This window comes from Rhincodon typus, chromosome 7 (assembly GCF_021869965.1).
Source record: "Rhincodon typus isolate 14 chromosome 7, sRhiTyp1.1, whole genome shotgun sequence".
NCBI lineage: Eukaryota > Metazoa > Chordata > Chondrichthyes > Orectolobiformes > Rhincodontidae > Rhincodon > Rhincodon typus.
The window spans coordinates 58,709,097-58,724,389 of record NC_063338.1 but is presented as its reverse complement, the minus strand read 5'-3'; the positions used below and the strand labels follow the sequence as shown (position 1 = coordinate 58,724,389).

The window sequence follows — 15,293 nt, the reverse complement described above, 5'->3', positions numbered from 1 at the left end:
TGGAATGTATCAGACAAGTAGTGGATAAGATTTGCTTAAAAAAATATTACAAAAGGTTTTTGCCAACAATCTCACAAAGCTTAGATTTATTTCAGAAGATGAGTGAGGCTACAAAACATTGCAAGACTTTATCTGCTATTTGAATGAAGGGATTCGTCACCTCTTATCAGTTATAAACCTAGAATGTCACAAGGAGATTTCCAGGGATGCTGCTGTTACCTTAAGATAACATCAAGAGACTGCCTTGTTGGAGGTTCTCTGTACTTTCTTAATATTATGATCCCAGGTAATGACAATTCTGGATAAGAAAGATCCCAGGTTTGGCATTCTTTGGTGCCAAACATTCTCCACACCTTGCAAGATTATTACTCTATATGCATGACTAGATTGAGCTTATTCTTGCTTATTATGTTCTAACTGATGACAGCTCAGAAATTACAAACCATCTAAGGAATTACATTGGACATTACCAGGGAGAGACATAGCATTGAAGGAGTTGAAGAACATACAGCTGAAGAACAGCTCTAAACTCAGTATTATTACACCCTTGTACCTTTTCTACCTTGCTCTCTTGCATGTATGCACACACACCACAAAAATATCATGAATGGTACAGTAATGCAGTAATTGTGATACTGGATTAGCAATCTTGAGATGGAGTTCAAATTTCATCATAGCAAATTGAGAAAGTGAATCCAATACAAAAACAAAGTTGCTGGAAAAGCTCAGCAGGTCTGGCAGCATCTGTGGAGGAGAAAACAGGGTTAACATTTCGGGTCCAGTGACACTTCCTCAGAACTGATAGTGCCTGGGAAAACGTCAGTTTATATGCAGAAAATAGGGAGGTGGGTGGGGTAGGGAGTAAACGATAGGATAGAGCCCAAAGAGAGAGAAAGACAATTGGACAGACAAAGGAGTTGCTAACGATCAGGCTGGGAGGGTGAGTAGTTGTTAATGGGGACTGTTAGTGACTAACAACAGGGGGTGTGTAGTGGCAGGCTATGTGGTAACAAGGCCTGGTGTGTGAGGTGGGGGGCTGGGACATCGGAGAGTTTAGGCCCTAAAATTATTGAACTCAATATTGAGTCCGGAGGGCTGCAGGGTCCCCAAGCGGAAAATGAGATGTTGTTCCTCCAGCTTGTGCTGGGCTTCACTGGAACACTGTAGCAAGCTGGAGACAGAGATGTTGGCCAGGGAGCAAGGTGGTGCATTGAAGTGGCAGGCAACAGGTAGTTCAGGGTCTTTTTTGCGAGCAGAACATAGATGTTCTGCGAAGCGGTCGCCAAGTCTACGCTTAGTTTCCCCAATATAGAGGGGACCACATTGTGAGCAGCGAATGCAGTACACTAGATTCTTGGAAGTGCAGGTGAAGTGTTGCTTCACCTGGAAGGTATGTTTGGGCCCTTGGATACTGGGGAGGAAGGAGATAAATGTGCAGGTGTTGCACCTTCGCCGGTTACAGCTTTCATTAATAGAGGGATTGAGTTCAAGAGCCGTGAAGTTATGCTCCAGCTACACAAAAGCCTCGTTCGGCCACATCTGGAGTATTACGTCCAGTTCTGGTCACCTCATTTCAGGAAAGATGTGGAAGCGTTAGAAAAGGTGCAGAGGAGATTTACCAGGATGTTGCCTGGAATGGAGGCCTACCCTGACTCAGTCTTCTCCCCGCTGGTCCATACCCTACCCACATACATCCATGATTCATGTGACGCCTTACGTTGGTTTCAAAGCTTCCAGTTTACCGGCTCCAGCCGCCTCCTCTTTACCATGGATGTGCAATCCCTTTACACATCCATTCCCCACCTGGAGGGTCTTAGGGCTCTCCGCTTCTTCCTGGAGCAAAGACCTGAAGCATCCCCACCCACCACCACCCTCCTCCGCTTGGCTGAGCTTGTCCTCACCCTCAACAACTTCTCTTTCAACTCCTCTCATTTTCTTCAGGTAAGAGGGGTTGCCATGGGTACCCGCATGGGCCCTAGTTATGCCTGTCTCTTTGTGGGGTACATGGAACATTCCTTGTTCCAGTCCTATTCCGGCCCCCACCCACAACTCTTTCTTCGATACATCGATTATATTATCGGTGCTGCTTCCCTTTCTCGTCGAGAATTGGAAAACTTCATCAATTTCGCCTCCAATTTTTACCTTGCCCTCACTTTCACCTGGTCTATCTCTGACTCCTCCCTTCCCTTCCTCGACATTTCTGTTTCAATTTCTGGGCATAGACTGGCCACTAATATCTATTACAAACCCACTGACTCCCACAGTTACCTGGACTATACATCCTCACACCCAACTTCCTGTAAAGACTCCATCCCATTCTCTCAGTTCCTCCGTTTCCGTCGCATATGTTCAGATGAGGCTAACTTCGACAAGGGAGCCTCCGAAATGTCCACATTCTTCCTCAACCGAGGATTCCCCAGCTCCGTTGTCGACAGGGCCCTCAATTGGGTCCGACCCATCTCCTGCACTTCTGCCCTCACCCCTTCTCTTCCCTCCCGCAAGTGATACGGTTCCCCTTTTCCTCACCTACCATCCCACCAGCATCCACATCCAGAAGATCATCAGATGCCATTTCCGCCACCTCCAGAAACATACTCCCCTCCCCTCCCTTGTCCACCTTCCGCAGGGACTGTTCCCTCCGGGACACCCTAGTCCATACTTCCTTCACCCCCAACACCTCCCCACAGCCCTATGGCACCTTCCCCTGTAACCGGCGAAGGTGCAACACCTGTGCATTTACCTCCTCCCTCCCCAGTATCCAAGGGCCCAAACATACCTTCCAGGTGAAGCAACACTTCACCTGCACTTCCAAGAATCTAGTGTACAGCATTTGCTGCTCACAATGTGGTCCCCTCTACATTGGGGAAACGTAGTGTAGACTTGGCGATCACTTCGCAGAACATCTACGTTCTGCTCGCAAAAAAGACCCTGGACTACCTGTTGCCTGCCACTTCAATGCACCACCTTGCTCACTGGCCAACATCTCTGTCTCCAGCTTGCTACAGTGTTCCAGTGAAGCCCAGCACAAGCTGGAGGAACAACATCTCATTTTCCGCTTGGGGACCCTGCAGCCTTCCAGGCTCAATATTGGCTTCAATAATTTTAGGGCCTAAACTCTCCGATGTCCCAGCCCCCCACCCCACACACCAGGCCTTGTTACCACATAGCCTGCCACTACACACCCGCTGTTGTTAGTCACTAACAGTCCCCATTAACAACTACTCACCCTCCCAGACTGATCGTTAGCAACTCCTTTGTCTATCCAAGTGTTTTTCTCTCTCTTTGGGCTCTATCCTATCGTTTACTCCCTACCCCACCCACCTCCCTATTTTCTGCATATAAACTGACGTTTTCCCAGGCACCATCAGTTCTGAGGAAGTGTCACCGGACCCGAAACATTAACCCTGTTTTCTCCTCCACAGATGCTGCCAGACCTGCTGAGCTTTTCCAGCAACTTTGTTTTTGTTCCCGATTTACAGCATCCGCAGTTCTTTTGGTTTTTATTTAAGTGAATCCGATAGCCTGTTAGCTAGTACCCATTAAAAACCCAAATGACCTGATAACATCCTTCAAGTAAGTAAGTAATTAGCCCTGCTCAAGATTGGTTGATACATAATTCAAATTCACACTATATGCTTCATATGTATTACCCATTTAAGTGGTCTTCCTTCAGTTACACAATTGCTTTGAAAGTTATAGATAGACTTTAAAAAGGACTTTGTTAGCATTCCCCACACACCAAAGGATGAATTCCTGAAGGTACATTCCAATGTAAGCAATGTGTGAAGATGTCCATGAACCAACATTTTTACACACATTCTTCTATTCTGTTTTTCTCAGGGACAGCCTACCGGCATTCAAAATATAAATACATTGATTGATGACAGTTGAGGATATGCAGAGGGTGTTGTTGATATAGCTTAAGAGTCACTTTTTTAGTGCTGGGCAGACAGCAGAGCTTAAAAGGTTATGCCTATGTTCCAAGGCTAATTTTCTCATCTCTCTCAGCTTTGGAGTAAGTCTGACAAACGATACAATGAAATATTTTGGCCACTGCTCAGGAAACAAATTTCAGTATCTCCCGATGAATGAATTTTAATTCGTATATAGTAACTCTCATAATTTCATTATTTACCAAATGCTTTCTAGACAATGAATACTTTTGAATTGTGGTCACTGTTATAAAAAATGAAGCAACCACTGTGCACAGAGCCAGCTTTCACAAAAAGCAATGAAAGTAAATGACGAATTAACTATTCTGGCTTTGGGCAAAAGATAAATATTGGCTGAGAGGCCAAAAAAAACATGTTCTTCTTTAAACAATGTGTGATTTTCAATGTCCATCCAAGGAAGGGGACAGGAATAGCCTTGGTTTAACATCTTATCTGAAAGATACACTTCCAATGAAGCATCATTCCCTTGCTTCTATATTGAAGTATTAATCTGGATAATGTGTTCAAGTAACTGGACAGGAGTTAAGCTTTCTGACTGAAAGGTGATAATGATGCTGGTAACCATAGTTGACACATTGGTGTTCAAGGAAGCTATAGCTTTGGGTCTAGGATCCCAGATGGATGGACAAATATCCAGTATTTTATAGAATTGGGTAATCCTAATGTTCAACCATTTGCTAGCTAATAAGAAATGAAGATATTGGTTCTGCTAGATGGAACAGCAATTGCTTCTTTGCTTTAATTGTTGGCATGAAATTGATCAATGTAACATTCGAGGAGAGGAAAGTAGAGCAATCGAGAGCTGCAGTCCCCTTGATAGTCAGTGCCAACTCTTTAACGGAAGTAAGCTTGTAACGAATAGCACAGTCCTGTAACTGCTTTTCTCCTGAACCATAATCTATAAAAATGGTACACTACAATCACTATCAGCTACATTCACACATAAAATAAGTGTAACATCTCACACATTGCTTAAAAGGTGTCTTGAAAGTGGATTCAGGCATCAGACATATTGCTAAAAAAGGAAGGGGCTAATGCTAACTAAAAACAAATGTTTATTCAAACAAATCATTTCCCTTACTGGAGTCTTCACAGCACAAAACAAAAAAAAAAACTGTGGATACTGAAAATCAGAAACAAAATCAGAAATTGCTGCAAAAACTCAGCAGGTCTGGTAGCATCTATGGAGAGAAAGCAGAATCAAATTTTTGGGTCCAGTGACCAGTGTCCAGAACTGGTTGAGTTTTTACATCAATTTCTGATTTTGTTCAGAGGACAGGTCTGGAAACAGCTTATTCAAGGTGACGTAAAAATGTTCTGCCTATCTGAATCTGGGATGGTAACAAAGAAATGAGGAGCTAAAGAAGAAATGGAAATGCTAGTATATCTAAGTGATAGAGCTACATCGATTTGAGGCTATTAAGGTTACCAATAGGGCTACCTGAGGTGATCGACACTTCTGAAATCTTCTAACACAGGTATTGCTGAAATTGTTCAAGAACTGAGGGTGTTCCTTTGCAAAATAAAGATTTATTGAACAACTTAGGTAGTGTTTTGATGCTGAAATCCTCAATCTTCAGTTTTCTGTTCACCATTCTTGCTTAATTACAGTTCTTTACTAACTTTTGTGCATGTGTATAGCTAGGAAATGGGGTGGCAAGAGGGAGAGAAAGAGATAAAGATAGATGACAGGAGTTAAGATTGAGATTGTAACCAATTAACAAATGATTGATAGCACATGACTTCTCTATCTGACTTATTTGATAATCAGTAAGAAAAGGGTTCATTTATTCATTCAGTACCTTGTGCATTTGTGCTGGGAAGTTGTCACTAACAAATGCTAATATGATATGAATTGACCAATGCAAAACCACTTGATGGTGAAATAAATTTACTCATTAACCCCTATGCATATACTAGACAGCAAACTGTAGATGATTTCTTGATGAGAATTAAGCTAAAGGGTTTGAGGTTTTGTCTTATGCCCATTTTGAATATTCTCACAAAGATCTGGTCCCATCTCAATTCTGTGGCATACACCTCATTCATCTTCCAATAAAAGGTAATCAATGGATTACAAAAAAACTAAATGAACACTAGTGTCTTCATGATACGGTTGTGTGACAACTGTCTAAAATGTTAAAAGTGATCAGCAATAACAATAAGATCTCGGTCATTTCTAACATTATGCTCTATTTCTACTAACCATGGTAGCTTCATCATTATCTTGGTCACTTTTCAGAAGAACTACACACTGATGCTGACAGGCATCAATATCATCTTGAGCAAGGTAAAGCTGCGCAAGTTCTAGCATTACCTGCCACAGAAAACAATAAGAATGCCACATAAAAATAACAGTACAAGATACCTGGCAGACAATTATATATTATTCCACAACCATGTAAGACTTTGACTCATTTGGATATCCGAGGAAATGATGTTACAAATTGTTTTTTGAATACATATGAATATTCAGGAAGTCTTTTAATGAAATTCAAGATATTATCACCATTACTAAATAGTTTAGACAGGCTAGTAAATATCAGTGATATATTAATGTTAGATGCATACATCTACATATATTACAGTACATACAATAAAAATGATTTTCTATTAAGATTGTTGCATTTTGCAATGATAGTTGTAAAATTGTGTGTCATTTGGAAATTCGGATGCAAACTAAACATGAATTTTTGGAAATTGACAGTTGCTATCCATCTTTTGACAGTTTTTAAAAAAAAAATCAGACAGAAAGGTTTAATTTCAGATGAAGTGGCTTGATTTTCAGATTCACTTGTGAGCTTAAAGGCACCATCATCTCAAATGACCAACTTCTTCACTTGCAAGATTTCCAATATATTCCTTGAAATTTTAGTTTGAAATCTCACTTCATTCTCAGGAGTTGAGCAGGAAAGGATTACCCATACAACTGTCCTAACAGACAGCCTCTCAGTCAGAGCCAAAAACAGGAAGCAGTTATTTGCAGGTGAGCATGTGTCTTTCATTTTTTAAATAAATTTCTAGGGCCTTACAACACTTTCAGCTGAATTTATAGGACACCATGGTTCCTACACACCCATCAACATTCCTGATACTGAACCTGTGACAATTTACTGCTGGGAGCAGCATTAATTGCTTTTGAGCAAAACTTCAGTCTCTACTTTGTGATGAAATATGGCTTTAGAGAGCTGTTAATTGGCTGGTGTAAAATGCAAAGCTTGCAATAACAGAAAGAAATTTGCTTCCAGACCTATCATTTTTTCACTTTGTACTATTGCATGGAGTAATCAAACATGGAATGCTTTCACAGGCAGTTTCATTTTAGTGGTTTCTGGCAGGATAATTAACAACTTTTATGGTAGATTATAAAAGGGGGAAGAGAGACAAAGGTAGCAACCATGTGGGAAGTGAAACAAACAGAGAAGTAAACCTGCATAGCTGTCTGACTGAGCAGTGAATCTGCACAGCTGACTGCTACTTAGTTTCAAGTATCTCTGGACATCTGAGTTCATCTACGAAAAATAAACAAACAGTGAAATTCACAGCTGACCTTGGAGAAACCGATGTGGTGGAACTCACAGCATGGGAGCAGCTAAGTGTATAGTTTCAAAGTGTAACTTACTGATTTTTTTGTAAATCTACAATAGTGAGTAGAGTGGGCTTTTTTTTATTATATGTTTTTATGGAGATCTGTCTCTTGACTAAACTTTAAAAATATGAAACATAGGTACTAAGTTAGCCTGGAGCAATGTTTTCAGAGCAGTAAGACTGGACATTTTTCTGCATCTGTAGATTGTTAAGGTGGAAAGATAGTCTTTAGTAGAGTGATGTGCTCTTCCTTTTGGATGTGGGAGATTAGGGAGCGTTTCCCTGTTACAGATGATTATGTCAGCCGGAAGTGTGTTTGGTTGCGAATCCTATCGGATCACATGGATTGGTTGGAGCAGCAGTTACAGGCAATGAGGAATTTACAGGAGCTAGGGACTGCAGGAAGGGAGAAAAACTGCAGATACAGTCAAGTAGATGTGTTACCTCCAGGAAAGGTAGGAGAGGAAGGCAGGTAGTGCAGAAGTCTCCTGTGGCTATCCCCATCTCAAACAAGTATGCTGTTCGGAAAATGTAGGGGCTGATGGACTCTCAGGGAATGTAGCAATGTCAGCCAGGTTGCTGGTACCAAGACTGCCTCTAATGTAATGACGGGTACGTCAGGCTCCAAGAGGTCTCTCTAGTCAGAGGCACAGACAGACATTTCTGCAGCTGACAGCAAGATATCAGAAATTTGGCATGTTCATAAGGTCCCTCACCAACTTTTACAGATGCACCATTGAAAGCATACTGTCCAGATGTGTAACAGGCTGGTATGACAACTGCTCTGTGCAGCACCATAAGAAACTACAAAAGGTTGTGTGCACAGCCCAGACCATCACGGAAGCCAACCTTCCATCCATGGACTCCATTTACACAGTTCGCTGCCGCGGAAAGGCTGCCAACATCATTAAAGACCCATCACACCCCAGTAATGATCTCCTACAACCTCTTCCGTTAGGCAAAAGATACAGAAGCGTGCACGAGTAGGTTCAGGAACAGCTTCTTCCCGGCCGTTAACAGACTGATGAATGGACTCTCGCACTTTAAACGACGTTGATCTTGCTAACGTTGATCTCATCTTGCACACACACTGTGCAATGTACCCGAATGCCTCTAAGTCTTTTTGATCTGTACATCCTTTGCTTACGATGATCTGTCTGTACCACTTGTAAACTAAGCTTTTCATTGTATTTCGGTACCACACGATAATAAATAAATCAAATCAAATAAACATGGCTCAGGAATGGACAGGATTGGCAGCTTAACCAGGATGTTGCCTGGTATGGAAGGCGCTAGCTATGAAGAGAGGTTGAGTAGATTAGGATTATTTACATTGGAAAGATGGAGGTTGAGGGGGGACCTGATTGAGGTCTACAAAATCATGAGGTATAGACAGGGTGGATAGCAAGAAGCTTTTTCCCAGAGTGGGGGACTCAATTACTAGGGGTCATGATTTCAAGGTGAGAGGGGAAAAGTTTAAGGGAGATATGTGTGGAAAATTCTTTACTCAGAGGGTGGTGGGTGCCTGGAACGCGTTGCCAGCGGAGGTGGTAGAGGCGGGCACGATAGCGTCATTTAGGATGTATCGAGACAGATACATGAATGGGCAGGGAGCAGAGGGATACAGATCCTTGGAAAATAGGCGACAGGTTTAGATAAAAGATCTGGATCGGCGCAAGCTTGGAGGGCCGAAGGGCCTGTTCCTGTGCCGTAATTTTCTTTGTTCTTTAATACTCTGGGTATGGATGCGATAGGAAGGCTAGAAAGGGGGGCAAGACAGGAGGGTGGGTGGCATTTTTGATTAGGGATAACATTACAGCTATACTTAAGGAGGATATTCCTGGGAATACGTCCAGGGAAGTTATTTGGATGGAACTGAGAAATAAGAAAGGGATGATCACCCTATTGTGATTGTACTATAGACCCCCTAATAGTCAGCAGGAAATTGAGAAACAAGTTTGTAATGAGATCTCAGTTATCAGTAAGGATAATAGGGTGGTTATGGTAGGGGATTTAAACTTTCCAAACACAGACTGGGACTGCCATAGTGTTAAAGGCTTGGATGGAGAGGAATTTGTTAAGTGTGTACAAGAAAATTTTCTGATTCAGTATGTGGATGTACCTACTAGAGAACATGCAAAACTTGACCTACTCTTGGGAAATATGGCAGGGCAGGTAGCTGAGGTGTCAATAGGGGAGCACTTTGGGGCCAGTGACCATAATTCTATTAGTTTCAAAATAGTGATGGAAAAGGATAGACCAGTTCTTAAAATTTAAGTTCTAAATTGGAGCAAGGCCAATTTTGACAGTATTAGGCAAGAAATTTTTAAAAGTTGATTGGAGGCGGATGTTTTCAGGTAAGGGGATACGCTGGAAAATTGCCAGCCTTCAAAAATGAAGTGACGAGATTCCAGAGACTGAAATTGCGAAAATTTCCAAAAACTGAAATTGCTGGAAAAGCTCAGCAGGTCTGGCGGCATCTGTAAAGAAAAAATCAGAGTTAAGGTGTCCGGTCCGGTGACCCTTCCTCAGAACTGCTCTTTCGGTTTTTATTCCGGAAATAGTGTGTTCCTGTTAGGGTGAAGGGCTAGGTTGGTAGGTGTAGGGAATGCTGGATGACTACAGAAATTGAGGTTTTGGTCAATAATAATAATAAGCATATGTCAGGTATAGACAGCAGAGATCGAGTGAATCCCTAGAAGAGTATAAAGGCATTAGGAGTATACTTAAGAGGGAAATCAAGACAGCAAAAAGGGAACATGAGATAGCTTTGGCAAATAGGGTTAAGGAGAATGCAAAGGGATTCTACAGATACATAAAGGATAAAAGAGTAACTAAGGAGAGAATAGGGTCTTTTAAAGATCAGCAAGGGTGCCCATGCGTGGAACCGCAGGGAACGGGGAGATACTAAACGAGTATTTTGCATTGTCTTTACTATGAAGGAGGATATGGAAGATAGAGAACATTGGGAAATAAATAGCGATGTCTTGAAAAATGTCCAGATTACGGAGGTGGTGGTGCTGGATGTCTTAAAATGCATGAAGGTGGATAAATCCATGGGACCTTCTCAGGTGCACCCTAGAACTCTGTGGGAAGCTAGGGAAGCGATTGCTGAGCCCCTTGCTGAGATATTTGTATCATCGATAGCCATAGGTAAAGTGCCAGAAGACCGGAGGCTGGCTAACATGGTGCCACTATTTAAGAAAGGTGGTAAGGAAAAGCCAGGAACTGTGGACCAGTGAGCCTAACATTGTGATGGGCTAGTTGTTGGAGAGAATCCTAAGGGACAGGATTTAAATGTACTTGGAAAGGGAAGGACAGATTAGAGATAGCCAACAGAGCTCTATGCATGGGAAATCGTGTCTCACTGACTTGATTAAATTTTTTGAAGTAACAAAGAGGATTGAAGAGGGCAGAGTGGTGGACGTGCTCTACATGGAATTCAGTAAGACGTTCGACAAGATTCCTCATGGTAGACTGGTTAGCAAGGTTAGATCACGTGCAACACAGGGAAAACTAGCCATTTGGATACAGAACTGGCTTGACAGTAGAAAACGGAAGGTGGTGGTAGAGAGTTACTTTTCAAAGGTGGGGGCTTGTGACCAGCAGTGTGCCACAAGGTTCAGTGCTGGGTTCCACTGTTTTTCATCATTTATACAAATGATTTGGGTGTGAACACAGGAGGTATGGTTAGTACGTTTGCCGATGACACCAAAATTGGAGGTGTCGTGGACAGCGAAGAAGGTTCCGTCAGAGTACAATAGGATTTTTATCAGATGGGCCAATGAGCCGAGGAGTGACAGATGGAATTTAAATTTAGATAAATGTGAGGTGCTGCATTTTAGAAAGGCAAATCAGGGCAGGATATACACTTAATGGTAAGGTCCTAGGAAGTGTTGCTGAATAAAGAGACCTTGGAGTGCAGGTTCAAAGTTCCTTGAAAGTGGAGCCACAGGTAGACAGGATAGGGAAGAAGGCATTTGGTATGCTTGCCTTTAATCGGTCAGTGCGTTGAGTATAGGAGTTGGCAGGTCATGTTGCAGCTGTTCAGGACATTGGTTAGGCCACTTTTGAAATCTTGCGTGCAATTCTGGTCTCCCTGTTATAGTAAGGATGTCGTGAAACTTGAAAAAGGGTCCAGAAAAGATTTACGAGGATGTTGCCAAGGTTGGAGAGTTTGAGCTATAGGGAGAAACTGAATAGGCCAGGGCTTTTTTACCGGAATCATAAGAGACTCAGTGGTGACCTTAAACAAGTTTATAAAATCGAGGGGCATAGATAGGGTGAATAGTAAAGGTCTTTTCCCTGGGGTGGGGGAGTCTGAAACTTGAGGGCAAAGGTTTAAGGTGAGAGGGGAAATATTTAAATGGGTCCTCAGAGGCAACTTTTTAGCACAGAGGGTGGAATGAGCTGCCAGAGGAAGTGGTGGAGGCTTGTATGATTACAATATTTAAAAGAATAGGAAAGGTTTAGAGGGATATGGGCCAAAAGCTGGCAAATGGGGCTAGATTTATTTGGGATATCTGGTCGACCTGGACGAGTTGGACCAAAGGGTCTGTTTCCATGCTGTACAGCTCTATGACTTTAAGCTTTCTAAATATCTCAATGTAGTATTCAACATAATTCTCACATCCCAAAAGATCTATGCAAACATATACATTCTTCCGTTGTGAAATGAAGCCATAGTTTAGAATTTTTAGATGTCACCACATATAATAAATTAGCAACTGCAAACTAACCTTATGGTCATTCTCAAAATAGACAAGTGCCTCTTTGTAGAACTTAATTGCCTTTTCATAGTCTCGCTGGTCTGCAGCATGCTTTGCTATTTCAGCACAGATCTCTGCTGCAAGTTGTTTCTGGTGTGGAACTGCATCAGCCTGTTCTAATTGAACTCGTTTTAACACCTGAGCCTGGACCTCCCTTGCCTGTTCAGAAAGTGAAAGAATAAAAAAATGACTAACAACTGGCAGAATATTAACATGACATGAAATAAGCGGATAATGTCTATCGGATGCATATAATAGAGGTGTGTTCATGTTTTAATTGCTAAACATATGCATTGTGATACAAATGGGTTATTACAAAATGATACTTCTTCACACAAGGGTGTACTTCAACATTACATTAAGAAATAATTGCAATTTGAAGCAGATTTTATGCTGTCATATTTTTCCAAAGTCTTTCCACCAAGCAAACTGTCAAGCAAATGTAATAAAAAGGAATATTAAATATAAATAATAATAACATGTACATAGTATGGAGAACAGAACAGATGCAATATATTTGGGTTTCCAAAGGCATTCAATGAAAGACCGCACATAAGACATGGATATAGGACTGGCTAATTAATTTGGTAGAAAGGAAGCATTTTTAGACAGCAATATGTAAGTAATGGAGTGACAATCGGTAAGAGCTGGTGCCACATTTATTTATAACACATATCTATGACTTGGATGACAGAAGTTAATGTACTACTGCCAAGTGTGCAGATGACACAAAAATAGATGGGAAAGCGTGTACTGAGGATGACATAGACTGGAGGGCTGAATGGTCTACTTTTGCTCCTATATATTATGGTCTAATTCTTAATATTAACAACTGTTTGGGAAATACTTAAGATTCTGGAACATTTATGTATGTACACTCATTAATATAACAAATAGCAGAATCACAATAAAAAAGAAAAAAACAACCAAAAATAAATCCAAAACCAAGAACGAGGATAGCCAAGAATGCCAGCTAAAAATATATGACTATAAGAAATCCTTATTTAGATATCATGTTGGGGAACTATTTTCTGCAGATTAGTTTACAATATATTAGGACAATAGGGAGACTACTCAAGTGTACTTGAACACTGAACTCTGCTTGACTAATTGGATGTGTGGATGAGCAGAGAGATCTCAGTGTCCATGTGCATAGATCACTGAAAGTTGCCACCCAGGTTGATAGCGTTGTTAAGAAGGCGTACGGTGTGTTAGGTTTTATTGGTAGAGGGATTGAGTTTCGGAGCCATGAGGTCATGTTGCAGCTGTACAAAACTCTGGTGCGGCCGCAATTGGAGTATTGCGTACCGTTCTGGTCACCGCATTATAGGAAGGATGTGGAAGCATTGGAAAGGGTGCAGAGGAGATTTACCAGGATGTTGCCTGGTATGGGGGAAGGTCTTCTGAGGAAAGGCTGAGGGACTTGAGGCTGTTTTCGTTAGGGAGAAGAAGGTTAAGAGGTGACTTAATAGAGACATACAAGATGATCATAGGATTAGATAGGGTGGACAGCGAGCGCCTTTTTTCTCGGATGGTGATGGCTAGCACGAGGGGACATAGCTTTAAATTGAGGGGTGATAGATATAGGACAGATGTCAGAGGTAGGTTTTTTACTCAGAGAGTAGTAAGGGCGTGGAATGCCCTGCCTGCAATAGTAGTAGACTCGCCAACTTTAAAGGGCATTTAAATGGTCATTGGATAAACATATGGATGATAACGGAATAGCGTAGGTTAGATGGGCTTCAGATTGGTTTCACAGGTTGGCGCAACATCAAGGGCCGAAGGGCCTGTACTGCGCTGTAATGTTCTATGTTCTATGTTCTAATTGGAAATTTATAGGGATACTTAAAAACTTAACTTCATTTTGTGTGAAACAGAATGACGATAGAGAACAGATAAACAGTGAAATTGGTAAAAATGAAAGCAGAAATTCAAGAAGTGACAAAATATAGTGTCACTGAAATTAGTTAAGCTGAGAGAAGACAAATAGTAGAATCTGATGGGTTATAGCAGGGCCTGGAAGGAAACTGGAAAAATAATAGTGGAGGCCCCAGAAACTACATTTCAGCATTCTATGTACAATGGATATGTGCCAGACGACTAAAGCAGGGCTAACGTAATAAGCATTTTTACAAAGAGAATCAAAGGGAATACGGGTCCGTCAACTTAACAATTGTGGGAGGGAAAAGAAAAATCAAAATCTTTGCCTATGATTTCATAAAAATCTAGAACTAAAAATAATTAAAAGTAGGGAATATATATTCCAGAAACGAAGACTCCATTTAACAATCATAAAGGAGTCCTTTGAGAAGGTGACAAGTATGATCAATGGGGGGAAATACAGTTAATGTAGTGTATGTTCAAAGTCTTTGACAAAGCACCACACAGCAGACTGGCAAAGATTAAAGGGTCAAAAATTTGAGTAAGCAAAACAAAACAGAAGTGTAATGCCTAATGTTCACTCATTTATTTCAAAACAGAAACACTGGATAGAATTCAACAGTAGCATTCACTTTTAAAATCTACAATGAAGTCAGCGAAGAAAAGGTACAAAAATGGGAGAAGAAAATTATATAAATATGTTTTTTAAAGTCAAGAAGACAGAGCATTGAATGTAGAAAACTTCTTTTCTACCAGAAAATGACAAATAGACTACATGATTAAAGCTCAAGGTTAAGAGCTGCTATCTATGAATGTATGCTATCAAGCACCATATAATCACTTAGCTGAAAGAGACATCATACAAATGGAGATTCCTGACTAATTAGAGTAAATAAATGAGTCAACTAAACAGCACAAGTAACTAAAAATTGCCTGAGTAGGCCTGAGATAATGGGGCGTAAATCTTGATAGCGTAAATCCCCTTTTGTCACTCTTACCTGGATTATGCTTTACACCAGTAATATCTGTCAAATGCTTATTAAACATTCTACATTAAGCAGTTTCAGAGATAATAGGAACTGCAGATGCTGGAGAATCTGAG

The 15,293-nt window shown here is 41.2% G+C and overlaps 1 protein-coding gene across 1 annotated transcript in view; it reads right to left on the bottom strand.

Moving 5' to 3' along the window:
- Window positions 1–15,293, bottom strand: part of ttc21b (tetratricopeptide repeat domain 21B) — a 95,576-nt gene that overhangs the window by 28,166 nt on the left and 52,117 nt on the right. Inside the window, exons 17-18 of the mRNA XM_048599220.1 lie at window positions 12,281–12,469; window positions 6,160–6,270 (exon numbers count right to left, since the gene is read on the bottom strand). Coding sequence (XP_048455177.1) covers window positions 6,160–6,270; window positions 12,281–12,469 — 300 coding nt within the window. The remainder of the gene's footprint in view (window positions 1–6,159; window positions 6,271–12,280; window positions 12,470–15,293) is intronic.